Source organism: Porites lutea, chromosome 13, assembly GCF_958299795.1.
Source record: "Porites lutea chromosome 13, jaPorLute2.1, whole genome shotgun sequence".
Taxonomy (NCBI): Eukaryota; Metazoa; Cnidaria; class Anthozoa; order Scleractinia; family Poritidae; genus Porites; species Porites lutea.
In genome coordinates, this window is record NC_133213.1 from 1,317,533 (window position 1) to 1,338,020 (window position 20,488).

Sequence of the window (20,488 nt, forward strand, 5' to 3'; positions counted from 1 at the left end):
GTTTGTTCTATGAGAAGTGTAATGCAGACCGTGTAGGCAAAATTGTGATAATTCTGTAACAAACTTCTTTGCAAACTTTGTCATTACCATTCAACCCAAAACTGTCAGTGATTTTTGCTCTTTCACTCAAACTTAAAAACAAATAAAAACCTTATACAGATCACACTTATTGACATCACAGTGTAAAAACAGTACTATAACACAGACCGTTATAACAACATCCTCCTTTCTCATGCATTTTGTTGCTTTTCTTCTGCATGAGTTAATTCAGACTAAGTATTAGCCTGTTCCAAGCGTTCAGATAGTGGAGAGCGGTGCGAAGTAAAGAAAGCGATGAAAAGCAGAGGGGGACTGGGGAGAGAGCTGCTCTCTCACCTCTCCCCCTCCCTCGGTTTTATTTTTTCGCACTCCTTTTTACTTCGCAACGCTCCCCACTATCTGAACGCCTGGAACAGGCTAACTAAGTATTAGCCTCCACAGAGGAGGGGGGAGGGGTGCGAGAGGTAAACTATGCAATCCCGTCTCCCACTGGGCCCCGGTAAGTTCCACGTAGTGGTTCTAGTTTAAAGTTAGACTAGGGCTAATCCGGTTAACAGGAGACCGATTCCGTTTGAGCCAGTTACTCAAAAGCGCATCCCATTCGTGTCCTGGTCCCTCGTATATCGTAACAGAAAATTCGGTTATTTGTGCGTTTATTGCTTCATAGTCGAGGAACTTTTGCTTGATACTTGCGTTGATCTTAAGAGGAGGCAAGAATTAACGCGAACTATCAATGACATCCGCAAATAATACACAACTGTCTACTGTCTAAGATGACCAAGACATAAACTCACCCGAGGATAGTACTGAATATTCTTCAAATCCTTCACCGATGATGGGTTTAAGAAATTGTCCACAGAGATACCACGCTTCTCTAGCGTATCGCCATGTTGTCTGGCAATACCCTTATCTTCGATATTTCGTCTAAGATTTTTAAGTTCACCTTCCGCGTTCTGTGTCATAGTTGGTTCAATCTGCTGTTTTGAAATCGAATGAGTTCCTTTTTGCCGAGCAATTTGCCTATAATAGTTGGCCAAGGTCACCGGTCAATACATTTAATGCATGACGTACACAAACTCGATCACTGCATGTAGAACGCCATGTCACGCAAACGTCATCAGTCTTTTTACTTCAGTTATGAAAGTCCTTTTTCGGGTGGGCCAATACCGTAAACTGCCGCTTAAAAAACGACTCCCACTTATAAGCCTCCCAGTTATAGGTCTATCTATCTATAAAAAAAAATCATCCGATTATAAGTACCCCAGGATAAAGGTTTCCATATAGCTTGTATTGAAAGTGAATTCGATTAATTATGCTTTTTCTATTCCGGTTATAAGCCCTTTGGGATGTAAGCCCCAGTAAAAACTTCTAACGAAGCCCAGGGCTTAGAAGCGGAAGTTAAGGGTGTATAGTATCTCTATTTTTTTCTCCTGATGCCTAGTTTACAAGTTTAACCCATTCGCCCCTGAACCGCCCTTAACCGCCCGTGGGGATCCAGGTCCTTTCTACCCATTGTGACGTCATCAGTTTTAACGGTCAGGACATTTTTCTTCGCTAACTTGTGCAGAGTGAAGAGATCTTTCAAACCATACCAGAATGAGCACAATTCAGTCAAGGACACCAGAGAAACAAGCAAAAAACCACGTGACATTGACCTGAAAATCTCCATGAAAATCTTGTTCCATTACCCACCTACCTTTCCTTTCACCTAATCCTAAGATCCTAAACGCTTTCCTAAAAACTCTTCCCACCAAAATGAAGCCCACTAAATGCCCAGCAAGAGAAAAAAAAATGAGGCAAGAAAAGCGAAAAAAGAAGGGAGGAGAGAAAGCGAAAAGTAAAAGTCAAGACTGCTGTGTCACTTTTAAACCCAAAAACTCTCTCTAAATTTTGCTTTCTGCGCATGTCCGAACTTCGCAAGCTGATATTTTGCATCTGGATCACAAGGCCGCGAAGTGTTCGACCTGTAAACCAGTTTGTGGTAAGTTTTAGCTCTTTATAGCACGACAGTGACCAGAAAACCACTCGACTAGCTTCAAAAAGCGTTTTTCGGCAAAATCTCCAGGAGCGAATGGGTTAACGCACGGTAACGTCCGACCCGTCCAAATGGAAAAAACTTGCCTTCTGATCGACCTTGTCGCTCCGGAAGCAGTTGCAAGGCAAACCCAAGCTCGTTGCCAGAGCCTCTCTTCTTCCCTTCCTCCCCCTGGGGTTTGCCCCTGGGGCTGGGGAGATGAAAGACCCTTGGAACGAGGTGTAAGCAAATCAAGGCAGGGGACCTTTGGCTGCAAATTTTAATTGTTATAAGAACCCAGGTGTAAAACGGAAGCGTCAGTATGTCAAGAAACTACATACGATCCGTTTTTCCTTCTTTTCATCAATTTACCTTGACTACAAGCCCATTCCGCTGGTGCGAAATATGACATTTTGGACATGAGTCAGGGATTTTTGTGTCATATTCTATGAACTCTGAATAATGCAGTCTACAGGGGCCCAAAGACAAGTCTACTCTCAACCTGGTCCCAGAGAGGGTCGTCTCGTTTTCCAGGGAATGTTCAAGATATTTTAAAATTTCTTATGATCATATCCAAGTGGTGATTTTTGACCTTTATAAACAGTGAACAGGTTTGTGTAGAGGCTGCATATATTCACAGATTTACTGTGACAAAGAACCCGCTGCAACACCGATAGACTTTCTGTAAGTATTGAAGACTGCAATGTACTGAAGAATGGTATCTGAAGGACAAAACATCTCTGTCGTTTTGTTGTTACACTTGGGAGGGGACGGAAGAACGAAGGATTCGTCCATGAAGCTGATTAAAAATTCACTTATCAGGCTCCAGCACTGTACGATGTCATCACACGGTTGATATTCCAGCTACAACAGGTTAAAAAAAAAGTTTGTACTAACAGACAATGAGTGAATGGGGGAAGGGAGTGCCTTGAGGAGAAGAGGGAGGGAGGAGAGGGTGGGAGTTTTTGAGATTCACGGAAACAATTCCAATTCTCATTAAAAACAGTTTCCATTTACAGTCAACTTTCAGAACGGACACCCCTTAAATGCGGACAGCTGCAGCTAGTGTCTCTATAACGTTTTACTGAGGAGCACAATAGTCAGAGAATCTGCAAGCATTTTCAGACTTCTTGACAATGTAATGTCTACTAAATATGGAGTCACATACCTCAACGACAAGTCCTTTAAAACTTGGTCCTGCAGAGACTTGGCCAAATTTAAGAACAAAATCTCCATACTCATATCGCTGACCTTTGGCCTAAAAATGGAATCAAAAGAGATGCCCACTTAAGCACCCACTTATGCTTCCAGTAGGAGCAAAGGTTGGATTTTTCTAAGGGGGGAAGGGGAGGGGGGTCACATGATGCAACACTCAAGGTGCTTATCAAATTCTCACGTTGACCCAGACATACCTACATAACCACTATTTAAATTCGAATTTTAGTGTAGCTACACTATTAGCTAATATCTTTGAGGAGAAAAAAATTAAAATCTCTAAAACTGGAAAAAATATACACACAAACAAAAAAGAAAAAAATTAGTAAAAAAAAAACCATATTTTTCAACAAAGTGAGCTATCAAATGATGATTTTTGCAAAAAAATAGATGGATGCAAGGGGGCTGAGACATCCTCATTCAACAAGGGTGAATTTTAGGATTTTAGCGTGTACTTTGGTTTATCAATTTTCTAATGTTCTTTCTGAAAAGAGAAAGAGGGATACATCTCCCAAAGAGGGTTCAAAAGCACCCTAGGAAGCCCTCTAACTACACCCAGTCATGGTCAAGGGTGTTAGATAATACATATTGTGCAGTGAGTGTGGGCCTTAATCTTGTCTGGGTGTCAGCATGGAAATACAAAAAGTGATGATTGCCTAGTCACCTTGCCCTCACACTTGGCAATCACATCTGTTGTTTAGGTATAGTAGCTGCAGCCACTCCGACAAAACTGCCCAATAAGACTTCAAGTAAGCAGCCCAGATTACTTTTATTGAAAATATGGAAATACACTTGGTCATGATGAAACCATTTAAACAGTCAGCTATCCCTTAAGGGACACTTTTCTAAAACCGAAAGTTCAAATTCATGATGGTACATGGTTGGTCACACCTTTTTGCTGACTAATTGAGCTACTAGGCAGACACCCATGGAAACTAAACACCCAGTATAAGTCCTAACAGTGTTGAGGGTCTTGAAGAGAGTTGAATTAAGATTAGCAGCTCTGTTAGGCTCGATTTCCACCTTCTCCCCTGTCTGGTCTTTGATCCTCCCCGAAGAGAGCTCCTTCGAGGGGATGAGTGCGGACTCATTTTCCTGAACAGGGGCTGGTAATTAAGCCTACAGTTCGGTGTATCAGAAATCCTCCACTAAGCCCCTTGGAGGGCTTATTTATTTCAAACCTATCGGGGGGGGGGGGGGGGGGGCTTAATAGAGACGGGAGGGGGGTATTTGAGAGGAGGGGCTTATTTCATTTAGAAAGGACAATGGTATCAGTTCTCCATAAAGAACTAGAATACAAAGCGGAAAAAGTCAAGTACAATAAGGTTCAACGTCATGGAGCCAAGGATCAGAATCAAATCTAAACTTCCAGTTGGCAAATAAACCATTCCGGATCAGACCATACAATTTAAGTTTTACAGTCGTAATTGATTAATTAAGTCTATCGTTTATTAGTGAAGAAAAATTAGGGGAAGGGAGGGGGGCTTATTAACTTTCTTCCCCTAAAAAAGGGGGGGGCTTATTTGAGGGAGGGGGCCTGTTTGAGAGGGGGGAGGCTTAATAGAGGATTTCCTGTATTTCTATAAAGGTGGTTTGTTAGATCAAGTTACCTCAATCTTGGCAGTTTTTCTGGGTGTATAGAATGTCTTTAACTTGGTCATAAGTGAGTCAAAGCCCGAATCAGCTACAAGGCAGGTTCCTGTTTCCAATACAGCAAATGACGAATAAGGAAACTCAGTGCTGTGCAACAGATGAATCAGCTTACTTGCTGTGCCTGACAGAATAGTGTTTCAAAGAAATTATTTCCTCGGTAAATTCAAGCACACTCCTGTACAAAAATGTTTTAAAGATGTTTTTCTTAATTAGCAGGCAACAGAGAAAATCAGAATCTTCTTAATATGGGGATGTCCACATTACATGCAGAAATTGTATGAAGTTACCAGTAGGTATCTTTGTAATAGTGAAGTAACTGTATTATGGACTTGTTTTGGTGTTAAAGAGGAATCAAACTTTTCTGATTAGTTGAAGTGCAAAACAACAAAAAACCAAAAGTGATAAGATCAAACAAACAAAAAAAATATTGCTGCCTTGAAGCTGACGTCATAGCAGCCAATTTGTCTGACAAGAATAACACCTTTCAGCCCTCCACTGAAAACTTAACTCTTTTTCACGCAAATGCTGTGAATAAATATTGTATTTTTTTGTTGGGCAACCTGGCTGCAGCTGCCTTGTCACATGATTAGCCCAATTTCGCCGGCTGGGTGCTAACAGACATCATGTTGTAATCCAATCACTTTTCTCACTCCGTCGTTCAAGTTGCCTTTTTTCCCCTCCCTCCAACCCTGAGGGCTTCTCTCGATTCCTCAGTGCCTTGGTTCGTTTATCCATAGGCGGCCCAAACTCACGTTATGAGGGAAGGGTGCAATGTAATTTACATACCATAGGTGATGCGCTGGTGTCGCGTTACAGGCGACCATTGAAAATATAAGAGACTTTGTATGAGAAATATATTACTGAGATCTGCAAATGCTAAATAACGCTAAACCTTACTTTTTCTTAAATGAAATGAATAAAAAAGACTTACCTTTGGTGTCTGTTTGTCGTTTTACTGATTTTTTTGGCTTTATTGCATAACCGCTGTTATTCCTTTCATAGAACGAAGTGAAAGGCTCGTCACTTCGATCTGTCGGGGTCCTGGACCAGTCGCAACAAGAATGCCGTTTTTTTCGCCGAAATTCAAATTCACTGCAAACTTTTCAGCTCCAGCCCAAGAGGGAAACCTCTTCTTCCTCTCTGGAAGATCAGTTTGAAATAAGATCCATAATTTCCCCATCAAATCGAGCTTTTGTTCAGTGCCTGTGACCACTGTCGCACTTACCAACTAATTTGCATTATGACAATTGGCACTTACACGATGGGTACAAGCACTTGCTTTTTCACAGTGCAAGAGCCTAGTTGACGTGTCATTTCCGCCCTGGCACCCGTCGTGTAAGTACCAATTGTCATAATGCAAATTAGTTGGTAAGCGCGACAGTGGTCACAGGCACTGGACGAAAGCCAGACGTGTCTCTAAGTCTGGCACAAATGGCTCGATTTGATGGGGAAATTATGGATCTTTTTTCGAGCTGATCTTCCAGAGAGGAAGAAGAGGTTTCCCTCTTGGGCTGGAGCTGAAAAGTTTGCAGTGGATTTGAATTTCTGCGAAAAAAACGGCATTCTTGTTGCGACTGGTCCAGGACCCCGACAGATCGAAGTGACCAACCTTTCACTTCGTTCTATGAAAGGAATAACAGCGGTTACGCAATAAAGCCAAAAAAATCAGTAAAACGACAAACAGACACCAAAACGCAGTGGAATACATTGCAGGTAAGTCTTTTTTACTCATTTCATTTAAGAAAAAGTAAGGTTTAGCGTTATTTATCGTTCGCAAATCTCAGTAATATATTTCTCATACAAAGTCTCTTTTATTTTCAACGGTCGCCTGTAACGCATGTAAATTACATTACACCCTTCCCTCGTAACGTGAGTTTGGACCGCCTGTGGTTTATCAAAAAGATTCCCAAACAGTTTCACTAGCTTGACTTGTCTCTTAATGTGCACAGGGAACACAGGAGATAATTAAAATTTTGTCCCCACAAAAAATCTCAGTACCTTTAATCAGTAAATCTGAAAGAAATACACGCTTACTAAAGGTTGTGATAGCTTGATAAGTCTCACAGTTAACACACCAAGTCCCAGTTTTGGTGGCACCCATCAACTCTGCACGCTTCTGTAATTTTTCTATAGCAAATGCCTGCTGGCCACTCTTGCCCTCTGGTAGTTCCACAGGAATGACACTTTTTACAGTTAAAAAGAAAGGAAAAATAAGAATTTGTTGCTGTTTTATGCTTGACACTAATTGTCGTTATATCCCTATCGTCGATCATGCTACTCACCAGGTGACTCCCATTTTTTCCAAGATGATACACAGCAAAGGAAAAACATTTGAGGGAAAAAATTACATTTTCAGCTGGCAAAATTGACCAAATGTCCTTCAAAATAAAACGTGTTCTTTGGCCGCCATCTTGAAAGTCTTCTAACGCGTCCCTATCAACGGAGAAGGGACTGGGGACAAGGGTCACATGAAACCCTTGAAAAAATGAAATCTTGTTCCGTTTTGCCACTGTGTTGAAGCCACGTAACTTTGCAATTACATCTTAACATTGCTGACGAAAAGATGAAGTTTACGTCTGTTTTGATTTTTTGCAAGGACGTTTATAGTTCGTAAGCACAGGACACCCACCTCAGTGCGCGGGATCCGCCATATAAGGATTGCAGTTTTACGGCTCATCTAGGGAATAAATGAACTTGCCCTCAAGTGGAGCTCAAAATTTTTCTCGAGCGTGAAAAGCGCGAATAGGAGAATTTTTATGTTTTCTGTGGCAACAGGGAGCGGTAGGCCTTACTACTGGAACTGGAAATGAGAAGCGAAGGACTTTGAGAAAGTCTTTCGCTTCTGGCGGCAATCAGGGTCACAAAGCATGCTGTCCTCCTGACCAACTGTAGAGAGGATCTTCTCATTTGTATACATGCATCACTTCATGGCTTTGCTGTGGTAATTGGTAAAATCATTCATTACTTCAGAAAAAGGAACAATAATCACATCAAAGAATTTATGTCTTTTCTGTATATTTTTATTAAAACATAAATAAAAATATAATTAGAGTTTATTTACAGTGATGATATTTACACATTATCTGAGGTGACTGTGAATCTGACTCTGATTTACCCTTTACCCTGTAAGCACATCCCGAGCCCCACTCGAAATGAGACAGTGATTTTCAGTGCGCCAAGATTACGAGACAACGACTACACGCGAAGTAACTCATTTTGCTTTAGCCTGCGTAGCAGGCACTTGGAAGTAGTGGGCGCAAGAAAGAACGAGCGCGCGAGAGGGGTACACGCGTGTCTCCCTCTCGTGCACGAGCAAAGTGACCCCACAACGGTATGCTTATGACACACCTTACAAGCCGCTCGAGGTGATCTCAGTCACGACTTGTGAGAGGACAGTCTCCTTCGCAGTAAATACAAAATAAGATCGACCTAAGGGAGGTTTTGTGAGCCCGCGAGAATGAGAAACCCCCACAAACCCTTGTTTTCACTAAAACCGCTGGACAGATGCTCCCCTGGGTCGATGTTACATTGTCACAACGCTTCTTCGCAACCGCTCGGGTTGGAGTCACGCAGTGCTTTCAACCCACACACGAATAGGCTCGAATTCTAGCCGCTCTTCCGGAATAACCCGGAGTTTACCTCTCCCTGGAAAACCGTACCCGACTAAGCGGCAAAATAGAGCCTGTACAATCATAGTACTATGATACAATGGGACCCGAGAAGATGCCTTAATATTCGCCTCGCCCCCTCCAATTGTCTTGCCAGCCTTATTAAAGACGAGAAAAGCTAAAAACCTGCTATCATTGTATTTTCCAGGTTTTTGTTTGCCCATAAAGAAAGTCGCCATCGCCGGGGGCGTTAACAGGAGCGTTATACTCCAAGAGTGCGCTTAGGCTAAGTGGCTCCCACTGCTTTCCTTGGGTCTTCTTTTCTTCCCTGGCGCCCATACTACTAGCAGGGGCTGACAGAGTTCCTCTTATATTGATCCCTCTTGGTAACCCCGTGGTTACAGGTTCCATTTCTGAAGAACATCCAGGGGCGTTATGGCGTTTACTAAACTCTCCTTTACAAGTAGCCATTTCTTCGGTTAGAAACTTGATTTTCTCTCCTCCGACGATAACGTCTTGTTCTTTTTCAAGTGGGAGGATGGCCTCGCGAGGGGACGGCGGTATTTGAACGGAGTGGCTATCTCCTTCTGTGTCTGTTAATGCGAGGACAGGTAATGGTACAAGATGGTGCGCCTAAAAAGGAAAACAAAACAGCTACGCTTTAAACAAAGTATCTGCCAAAACCCTAAAACCAGTCAAGTTACACTGTATAGCCACTGATGTAGCCCTGCTTTCACGTGATACTTTCATCATTCTGGACAATTTGAGTCTGTGGATAAAGTGTGACCATTAAAATGAAAGTTACGTAAACAGAGCAGTTTCCTGCAGTAATGTTTATTATGCTGTACAAGGGAATCTCAGTTATTGATCTTGAGACAGTGGGGTGGGGGGAGGGGGGTTAAATATTTAAATCAAAGCTACTGATTGATAATTTCCCGTGGACCTGCCTATTGCTAAGAGTATAGAACTATATTAGAGAGATTCCATTGGTTGTATCTCCGTTTTAAACATTTTTAAAAAACTCTCACCTTTGTCTTGTCCAATATTTGCCGTGGATTGTACCTCGGTGGTCTGATCATGGTCCCCTCAGAAGGTTCCTTTGGTTCAATACTTTTGACCAGTAATTTCGTCTTATCACGGTTCATGTGAGCAACTCGAAACATGAGTTCCAAGCGATGACGGGTGAATTTAATATTCTGAATTAACTGGCTTTCGCTGGCGCGGTCTTCATCAAGAACCTTATTCAACAACAAAAGCGTTAGTATGAAGTATACTGATCTAGCATGAGACAATCATCTCTTTATAAAGAAAGACGCAATAAAGATCCACAGAAAAATTAATATTGACTACGAAAGTGCTCAGTTTTCTCAGGAACTGTACAGAACCGTAGAGTTCCAGAAGCAACAATTACAGTAACGACTCCCCGAAAATGACTTTCAAAATTTGAAGTCTCTGATGTTAAGTTCTCTGATTAGCCATTCCTCGTATGTAGCAGCCCTAACGAAAATCCAGAAAATTTATATTAATGTTTTCTTCAGTGACTAAAATTAAAAGTGACGCCGCGATCTTGAATTACGGCTGTTACATTTTGGAATGAGCGCTTTGCACAAAATGGTCACATGGGACAAAAATATCTTGCTGTATCGCAAACAATGCAGTTGAACCTTGAAAAGAAAGATGTTAGCCTTTTGAATAATGAAATCTCTTTGTTGTTCTTGCTCCACTGCGTCGTTTGGTTACCGGTCATTTCGCCACCAAGTCATTTCTCCCCAATTACTTAGCTTCCTTTTTTAGAACGAGGAATATTATATTAGAAGCGCACTTCTTTTTGGTTTATGGGTTAAAGAACGAGGAATATTACATTTGAAACACTTTGGTTTGCATTCTGGCTTATAGAACGAGGAATATTACATCTAAAGCGCGCCAAAGGACTCGAAAATCGGGGGCGAAATGACCGGTTACCCGTCGTTTGCATCCAGTCAGGTGTTTTTGTTCTATGACGGACCGTTCCGTACAAGAGGCCTATTTTGAGGTTTGATGTTTAGTAGAACAGAACTCAGGATATTCATAAAAAATACTCTTTTTTATCTGATCTCATACCTCATCTTCCTCCTTACAGAAGCTTCTCCGAGCCGTTGGGACATTGTTGTGGAAACACTCTCGCAAGAAAGCTTTATAAGAATTCTGAAAAAAAAAATGAAACAAATATGTTAGAGGACAGCTGTTAACTGCATTAGGAACGCTACCATTTTAGCTCAAATAAAAAAGAAATAGAAACTAAATATGGTGTTCACGTCATTGACAAAACCTTTACTTTCATTATTTCACACAAGAACGGTGGTGATTTTACAAAATTACAACAACCCGTTTAATGTCGTTTCGGTCCTTATCATCATTATTGTGACCAGTGTTAACCTCACTCACCCCTCCCATACGATAAGACCATTACCTTAACATCCGGGGGTATCATATTGTCCTGTTTTTGAAGTTTAATTTGTGAGTTGTTCCTCAGGGTACCCCATAGATCTCTTGCTCCAATGCCACTTACTTGAAAGAAAGAAATGGAATACACATGAAAATACGTGAGGATCCATTATCATCATTACTATTATCATCATCGTCATCATCATCATCATCAATGTCATCGTCGTCCTCACCATTATTTTATTCGATAAAGCAGGTTTACGTAAAGCTGATGCGGACCTGCTACAGCAATACCGCAGACACTTAAACGCACACGTTTTAACAAGAATCAGAACAGTGAAAGAGCGGTGATTCCGGGTGTTTCTTCCCTAATCATGCAATCGGAATCCTAGCCTCCCACGCAGACGTTTTCATGGGAGCTCGTTTTCCATCCCTCCCCAAAGGCGTTTGTGGGGAGGGACGAAACACGAGCTCCCCTAAAAACGCCTGCGTGGGAGGCTATCGGAATCCTTAACTTTAACCATTTTAACTTATTAAACCTGAGCGTGTGGTCTGACTAATTAATCAAGCTGCAGTATGAATTACATTTTGTTCAAACTTCTGATTTCTGTTGTAGATTAAATCCTAAAATGACACGAGCTGTCTTCGTTGCTTTCTCTTTGAAATCTCCTGAAAAAACCATAGGTCACTCCTGAGAAGATTAACGTCAAACATGTTACATACATTTTCTGTTCACCACCACTGGATTAAGTGTCTTCTTGGCTCCTTCACGGAATGTTGGGTGCAAAAAATCCTCGGCCTCAGAACCTAGTAACTTCTTAAGCTGAATATCAACAGGATCAAGGAGCAGTTCCTTAAAGTTGTCTGTCAATAACGCACTCTCATATCCTGAACCATGACTGCTCCCTAGACTGAGTTGAGCTGGAGATTGAGTTTTGGAGCTCGTATAACTGTTACGTTGGTCGGATGATAGCTTTGTCATGCGTCCAGGTTCATGACTGCTAATAACACGTACATGTGATTTTAAACTGAGGGCTTCTTTCCTATCTTTAGCTGTGAACGTGAAAGAGATCAGTTTTGGTAAGAAAAAAGGATTTATTGATGATGTTAGGCGCCTTTTACTGGTGTATAACCATAATTTAGTATTGAGACTATTCAAGCAGGTCCTTTAACATTTTAGATTAGCTTGAATAAGGTTCGCTTTTCCTTCCCGCAATTTTGACAGACTAATAATTATTTTAAGTCTTAATGCCTGCTGAAAGTTTTTCTCTTGCTTCTCAACAAAAACGCTTTTAAATTAATGAATTTTCCACACCAGATAAACTGACATTGCAGCAAGAGTGAGATTGAAGAACATTATACATTCGACTTTACAATGGCTTCCCATATAAATAGCAAAGAACTTAAATTTTAAATTTTGGCATTTTGAGAACCTGGGAAATATGCATAAATGTTATTTTTATACATACAAGTGTGTGGATCACAAAATTGTCATGACTATTTTCTATATTATATTAAGTTGAGACACCTTGATGGCACATGTTATTTTTTATATGCAATAAAAACTAGTTTGCTTTAATGAGATACAGTTTGACTGCTTTGCATAAATTCTACAACACTATTTTTTTAAAAAAATTGGTTATACCCTTACCTAACACATCTTTAACAAAGTCTGTATACTCCTTTGATTTGGCCATTCTTGATAAGCGTTTGGCTTCTTTCAACTACATTAAAAATAAGGGATTGTTTAGACCTGCATACCGTAAAACAAGTTACTAAGAAACCATGCATATAATATTAACTAGACTCTAGACAGTCAAAATGTTTTACATTTTGCACACAGTTGAGTCACCAAAGATTATTATAACTAACAAAGCATACAATATTTTGAACACTTCTGAAAATGACACTTTTTTGATTCTTAAAACTGAAAATTCATTTTAGAGGAAAATTGGTGCAAATAAAAGGATTCAGAGTTTATAATAAATTATTCATAATAAAATTTAGTCCTAAGAAATCAACTAAATAATTAATAATATGGTATTATGTGGTATGCAATACAAAAATTGTTGACATCAGTCTAAGCCTTCTTTAACCCTTTAAGCCCTAAGAGTGATCAGCGTCAAATTTCTCCTTGTAATATCACTGCTTTATAAAACACAGTGGTCATGAGAATTGGGGGCCTGATCACACAAGATGAATCTAACAATTAGATACTTCAACAAATTCTGCCCACTACTTCTATTGAAAACATATAGGAACAACAAATGAGAATCTGAATTGTGATATTAGGGTTTAAAGCTAGGGTTAAGCAGATAAAACAGAATGAATAATGACATGATGTCATCATATACTACATGTAAAGTAAACCTTAAATCTTAAACCTTAAACCTTAAAGGTTTTTAATAATATAATATTAATAAAATAATAATAAACAATAAAGGATATTTTAAGAGGAGACCTGATCCAATCACCTAAAGGTAGTTTTCAGGAGGGTCCTCTAAAATAAAGGACAAAATTACATTAAAATAGAACTAAAATATGGCTAAAAACTAAGACTACAACAAACGTTTAAACTAGAACTATTAAGATTAAAAATACTAGCTAAGGTTGGAATGGTTTCAGTTCATGTAAAAATTGTTTGTGGCATCAAAAAACTAGAACTAAGATAAAAAATACTATAAGCTATCGATCACCATACCTGCCATCGTTTTTGCTCTATTTTTGCCTGGCGATTTTTAAACAGAATGTCTTGTCTTCTGATTAATTCATGTTGAATGGAGACCCTTTCCTTCAGATATTGATAATGTTCATCCTTCTCATCTTGTTTGAGTTTTGACCACATTTCGTACAGACGGATACATTGCTAAATGCAAAATATAGAACAGAACAGGCAAACAGTTAATTCAAGTGGTTAATATTATTGTTTTCATTTAGCTATTTTGATGTTAAGCAGAAAATTGTATGGAAGGAGTTCCAAAGTTAACCCTCAACTTGTATATGTTAGAGATCAAATTTAAATCTAAATAAAATTTTTAAACCTAGGTTGATTCTCTTCCTTTTTGTCCTATCCCTAAATTTTCACGAATAAAATTACAGTAGGGCTACGAGACAAAGGAAAATATTGAGAATCAACCTAGGTTAAAAAATTTTAATCTGAACTTAATTTTGACCAGTAACATATATACAGTGTACCTGCAGAGCCACACCCAAAGTATCCCCCACCATCCCTGGCCCCATCATTGAACACCATCCCCAGGGAAACAGGAATAAAAGTGGTACAGATTTAAGCCATCTCGCTTAGGGGTAGAAATCGTAGGTTTTGGTAATATTTGCGGTGTTCAGGATTGAAAATTAATTTCCTTTGCCCATAAAGGTATTGCTCGAGGTTGTGAGTAACAAAATGTTGTTATACTGTGCTGGAGTATGGCTTCTTTTGGAGGTCAAATAAAGCCTGACCCAAGCACTGATTAGTCTCCTTTAGGGGTTTGATTTTAAATTTTCGATGAGTATCCCCAGCTCTTCATTATAGGAGTGCCACCATCCCCTCCCCCCTTAACACCATCCTTAGCAAAGGCAAGTGTTTACCTCTTCTCGTTCTTTAGCAGCCTTAGCTTCAGCTTCAGCTTTCTGCTTCTCAGCATTAATGTGATGTTTACTCTTACTTTTCTTGGAATGAGTAGAGCTGGCAGCATTGCTGGTTGTGTCAATAAGCCTAAAAAAATTGCACATTACACTCAGCAACTTTCTTAATTACATTGTAAGAATTAAATATTCGTTCTCTTTAGTGGCTTTTTAGTGGCTTTTTAGGGATAAATTATGAAACAAATATTTCAAATTAATCAACAATAATTAACTAATGGGTTCATGTATATAAATGGCGCACACAAAAATTCATAACAACTGGAATTTAAAAACCAACGGGGTTTCCAGGTGGGAATGTTGACAATCCGTTTAATTAAGAAATGACCTGCTGTGTTTCAAACAAATACGAAAGTGCGTGCTGAGCAATATAACATATTGTTTATTTAAACAAAATTAATTGTATGAAGGTCGACTTTCTAGCATACATGAACACCATTGCTTGGTTTTCAATCTGATGAAAATACCTATTTTCTTCTGGGCTTTGGTTTTCCCTGTTCAAAACAAGGAAAACTTGATACCATTTAGGATCCACCAAAAAAGGGAAATACGGTTATAAGATGAACCAACAATGACAAAGTTAACAAAGAGTCTAACTGAAATGTGCACATCACATGTGCAGTTGTTAATAAGCAAGCAAGGATACAATTGGATAAGTAAAACTCAGCGGCAAGTTAACCAAATTGCAAGATTGAAAACTCAATGAAAAATAGCAAATCAAACGCATAAATATACAAGAAAAAGCACCAAAGTAAACATCGTAAAGCATGCATGCTTAACTTCATGACATCCAGTGCTTAACATCAAACTCACCTTTGTTTCGCGTTGTTCTTTTGGGTATAAACACCCGGTAAAGCCGGTAACACCGAGGAAAGCGACATCTCATCTGACTATTTTACTTCTCTTTAACATCGTTCTCTCCATGGCCTTGGATATCCTGAAAATTAGAAGCTAATAAATGTGCATTCGACTTTTCGACGTTCCATTATTTCCATAGCAATAAAAACATGAGAAGCAAGCGTCTGCAAGCTCGGGAAAACCTGGTGACTAAAGTCATTGGAATGAACGCTCGTCAGAGAAAAAGCAGGCTCATAATATTTTGGAAAACACTGCTGGTCATTAGTTTGCAGGCGTATTCGTGATTCCACCAATCAGAAGGCGCCAACTAGTCCACAAGCATTGGCATTTTGCGTAATCAGCCGGTACTTTTTGAAACGTTCAGAGAAGAGTTTGAAGTCGTAACAATTTTATCTAGATCGGCTAAGCTCTTTCCATTTGTTATGTGGTTATTTATTGTGCTCTCACTAAACACCTTGCTTAGCTTCCACCTTTGGCAAGCAGAAGCGAAGTTAAAGGACGGTGATTGCGAAGGTCAGTGTGCAAAATCTCATGTAGTTGATAGACTTCAGCTGTTTTTTCGACACGTATGGATAAAGTTAGAGCAGGAACCCCTTTTTATCAGAATCCTTTTAACCTGATAAACAGATCTATTTAACAGCTTTGCGACTTTGACTAGGTACATAGAATTAAGATCAGAATTTCTATGACAGAGTATAATCTGAGTTTCAACTTGATTGAGTTTATTGTTGGGTCCAAATCAATTTTGATCTTAAAATGCAAATAAGCTTAAATTGGTGTATGTGGATACCCTGAACATAAGAAAAAATGGTGACCAAACACACCTGGTTGGTAAAAAGTGAAACATGATTCCAAAGAAGGAGAATGCTTATTCAAATTTAGCCATTTTTGGTCAAGACATCGAGTGATACTATGCTTTGAGTGTGACGTTTTATACTTATAACAGTTTTTTATGTCAATTGTCCAGCTGAATTTTTGTGGGAATAGGCCAGATGCTTGATAGCTATTACAAAAATATGTGAAAATTTGCAAAAAAATTGATGTTTGAAAATCCTATTTTCCGAGCGTGGTTGACCCCCTGTTAATGATTATGCCTTCTTATGAAAGAGTCAAATGTTTTGATCTTGTTTTTCAGTCTGTATAAAGTTCCTTACTAATTTTGCCAGTAAACTATCCAGTGATGACTTGTCAGATCTTACTAAAATCCAGGACAAGTTAAAGGCAACTTGCAAGAAAGCAAAAACCAAAGAAAACAGATTTGTAAGTAAAAGAACCCTGTTGAAAGCTAATGGATCTTTACGCTTAGACTCATCAACACGCTGCGTGGGAAGAATGAGAGTTGTACTCCAGGGTTCAGTCTTGTACATAGTTGAATCATAAGCTCCTCTCCTCTGTTATGTTGCTTAAAAGAAAGGAGCAGATAATACTTTAAAAGCAGTACACTGTGAATAGTGATAATTAACAATTAACTGGATTTGCCTGTGGTTGAGAGGTCAAGTAATGCCTGGCCTCTGCTATCTATTTTAACCCTTTTTAAAAAGCCCTAAGAGTGATCAAATTTCTCCTTGTTATATCAATACTTTGTAAAACAGAGTTGTCATGAGAATTACCGACAAGATCACGCAAGATGAATTGGCTTGATATTTTATCAACTTCTTCCCCCTATTTCTGTAGGAAATGAATAGGGGCAACAAATGAGAATTCAAATTTTGATCTTAGTGTTTAAAGGGTTAATCAACTTCACTGAGGCACCACCAGGTAATATCCCTTCTGCCTGCCCCACCCCACCTTCCCCCCAGGAATAATGTGCATTATTTTTTTTCACTAGTGTTACTACATTGGAGGAACAGCTGATGCCGCTACTGGCATGTTAAAGGAAGTTGTCAAGCCCCTGAGTTATCACATGCCAGCAGACAAGATCTGTGAGAAGCTTAAAAAGCAAGATGCACAGATCTGTGAGCTTCAATATGGTGAGTGAGAAAATCAATACGTGGTCTCAGCATGCAAATAAAGTAGTTTCTGATAGCCCAAGGCTAGAGGATATTCCTATCGGACTACTGAATTCCCCAACAGGAAAATGAAGTTTTTTGGAGAATTTAATTTACAGAAGAACTGTAATCAGTCCTGTCTAGGCTGAAATCCAAAAAATTCCAAAAATCTGGGAGACTGTACCGCCTGGTCTCAAGTGTCTGCCATATCATAAGTTTAAGAAAGAATGGAAGTCCTGTCTTCTAACCAACCAAATCTGACCTTGCTTTTATGTTCTATCACTGATATTATCTGAGATTTTATTCCTCTCTTCAGTCCTTCTGACAGGGTGCGGGTAAAAAATAAAAATTGTGCGCGATTTTGGGGGCAAATTGTGCGGGGAAAAACACCGATTGTGCGGGAATTGTGCGGGATTGCGCAATCTTTCGACCTACCAAATATTCCGTGATTGTGAGCAAGGGCTCCCTGAAAAATACATTGCCACGTACTGCATCGATTGCTCTTTCCAGTGATATAAGTTGACCAGACCTTTTTCAGCCTTAATTTATTTGAGGTATATTATAAATATAACGTGGATCAAAACTTAAGATGATGCAGTTAGTCTTGTTGTCTTACAGAGCTGCCAGAGCGCCTCCGAGACCAAAATCAAATCAGTTGAGCAATAAGAGTCATAAGATCCGCATCGAACACGTAACGCACGAACGCCAGTGTTGAGTTTGTAAATTGTAAAATTTAACCTCAAATTGTCAAAATACCTGTGTTAAAACAGTGCTCGCTATCTTTGTCGGACATTTTGAAGCTTTCTGCAATGTCGGAACACCGAAGACAAATGAAAAAAGCCAAAGAAAAATGTTGGAATGCTGGTCATTTGAAAACCTTGACCGCTGCCAGTCATTTAGCCACAGCGTTTTGACAAACAAGTGAACATGTCGAGATCGATAGAAAATTTATTTTAATTTCGAAGTAGAGCCATGTGGCGCAATTTATCATATACCGGTAAACAACTCTGATTTATTATTTGTAAAACAATTGCCACAAATAGGATAAGAAGAACCCCAGTATCCCACGGAGCGCTGCATGACGACACAATACTCGATGTGTACGTGACTAGTGCCCAGGACAGCGCGAGCTATGGAAAGCGCCTTGTTGTTTTTATAAGCGCCCGAGCTGTTCGAGGAAAAAGCTATGGATTTTTCGTTTGTTTTGGAAGGTAAATAGCCTAAAAGTTTTCTAGAAATCTTGGAAATCAATAGGAATACCTGATTTAATTTAAATTTTCAGGAAATTTTTCAGTATTGTGCGGGATTTTGCCGATTGTGCGTGATTGTGCGGGTTAGACCGAATTGTGCGGTCCCGCACCCGCGCACCCTGTCAGAAGGCCTGTCTCTTTACTGCTGCCAATTATTTCAACATGATGGGGTCCAACAAGAAAGCCCTTGCTACTTTGGACACTGTACACAAATGAACTTAATATCCTTTAGTTAATTATTATTTGTCAGCGACTTTATTTTCCTACCTATGTACACTTATGTAAATATCTTATAATTTAAAGTGTGAAATAAGGAATTGAATTGAATTGAATTGAATATGGCTCTGGAGCTAGTACGTGCTAGTTATATCTTTCCCAAACAGCAAACTATAAGACTGACTATCTTTGCACCCTGGGTCTGTTATTGGTAACAGCGAAACTCAACTGACTGGTCTTCTTGATTATTCAAACTTTTTGCAACATTCTGGAACTAATGCACTTTGTTTTCATGGTTGCAGACAAGCAGATTGATCTGAATAATGTGGACTTAAAGAAACTGCGAGTTAAACAACTCAAAAAGATCTTGAGTGATTGGGACGAAGATTGTGTTGGATGTTTAGAAAAATCAGACTTTATAAAGAAGATTGAACTGCTTAAAAAAGAACACACCGAGCTCTGATTAGTTTTGTAGTTCTAAATAACTTAAATGAAAGATTTTCAAGACTGCCTGTTCATTTATTAATATTTCTGAAATTTATACTACTTGAAACTTTTGCAAAAGCTGCAGCCCCAGAGTCTGATTAGCGGCCTATTTTTGTCTTCTTTCACTAGCTCATTATTGTGAGACAGGAGGATTAGTTTGCTATCAAAGACCTTAATTTTATTATTTAAGCCTCAGTATCTGCATACAAGTTCTCCCAACTGATCTCCATGCATTTCCTTAAATATTTAGTTGAGAGAATTTGATAAAAGGTCAAAGAATTTTCCCTTTGGTGATTACTTTAATGGTTTTCATCATCTTTTCTCTTAATGATGTCTCGGCACTGTTAGGAGAAAATTTATGTCGTCAAATTTGGGACTTGAAGAGTTCAAAAAGGGAAAGACTACTTTACAGTTGTACAGTAGTTGCTCCACATCCCGGCCTTTGAATAAAAACCACTCGGGGTATATATGGGACCTTTCTCTTTTCATGTGGAACTAGTTAGCGTAAGGAAAGCTTTGCTGTATTGGATTGAAGAAAAAAGTCAGCTGTTAAGTTAGCTAGTGGTGGTAAAAGGGTATCACGCATTGCTTATCAAATATGGGACTTATGATCAAATCACCTTTCCCCCTCCCCCTAGGTTCTTTGTGTGTTCTATGCCACTTGAAATGGCTAGCGGGTACTATAGGAAAGCTAAGTTCCTTGTCTTCAAAAATGGTGTGAGTATTATCTCAGAGAAAAACAGTCATAGTAAGGTTTTAAAAATAGGTCATCTTGCCTTTATTACAGCATTTGGTTGTGCAAGTGCCGTCATTGTAAGTTTCTTCCAATTTCTGGAATGAAGCTGAGGTAACATGTATGTATATTTAACTTCATGGTAAAGGAATTCAGAGAAAATTTTAATCAAGTTTGAAATATTGCCACAAACTTGTTTACGTATAGCCTTTCATTTGTGACAAGGTTAAATAAAAAAAATTTCTATCTTTCAGTGTGATGTCTTCTGTTCAATCATTTTCTTCTGACCAGTATCACATGACCATAACGTGAGCTTTGCATATTTTCTTTAAATTATCCGCAAACAAGTTACTTGTTTTCAC

At 39.2% G+C, this 20,488-nt stretch overlaps 3 protein-coding genes across 3 annotated transcripts; 1 reads left to right on the forward strand and 2 right to left on the reverse strand.

The window, feature by feature from the left end:
* Window positions 1-2,541: 2,541 nt before the first annotated feature.
* On the reverse strand, window positions 2,542-7,329 carry LOC140923098 (mediator of RNA polymerase II transcription subunit 20-like). Its single transcript, XM_073373163.1, has 5 exons — window positions 7,204-7,329; window positions 6,956-7,104; window positions 4,879-5,042; window positions 3,222-3,311; window positions 2,542-2,917 (listed from the first exon to the last, which is right to left on the reverse strand). Exons 1-5 carry the CDS (start codon window positions 7,215-7,217, stop codon window positions 2,696-2,698), a joined length of 639 nt encoding a protein of 212 aa, XP_073229264.1. The 5' UTR covers window positions 7,218-7,329; the 3' UTR covers window positions 2,542-2,695.
* Window positions 7,330-7,919: 590 nt separating this feature from the next.
* On the reverse strand, window positions 7,920-15,593 carry LOC140922792 (uncharacterized). The gene is made up of 9 exons (XM_073372816.1): window positions 15,409-15,593; window positions 14,542-14,668; window positions 13,655-13,819; window positions 12,605-12,677; window positions 11,677-12,006; window positions 10,979-11,076; window positions 10,630-10,713; window positions 9,558-9,767; window positions 7,920-9,162 (listed from the first exon to the last, which is right to left on the reverse strand). The coding sequence occupies exons 1-9, from the start codon at window positions 15,474-15,476 to the stop codon at window positions 8,722-8,724; spliced, it is 1,596 nt and encodes a 531-aa protein (XP_073228917.1). The 5' UTR covers window positions 15,477-15,593; the 3' UTR covers window positions 7,920-8,721.
* Window positions 15,594-15,775: 182 nt separating this feature from the next.
* Window positions 15,776-20,379, forward strand: LOC140922793 (mesencephalic astrocyte-derived neurotrophic factor homolog). The gene is made up of 4 exons (XM_073372817.1): window positions 15,776-15,966; window positions 16,589-16,713; window positions 17,282-17,423; window positions 19,210-20,379. Exons 1-4 carry the CDS (start codon window positions 15,876-15,878, stop codon window positions 19,368-19,370), a joined length of 519 nt encoding a protein of 172 aa, XP_073228918.1. The 5' UTR covers window positions 15,776-15,875; the 3' UTR covers window positions 19,371-20,379.
* Window positions 20,380-20,488: the final 109 nt, after the last annotated feature.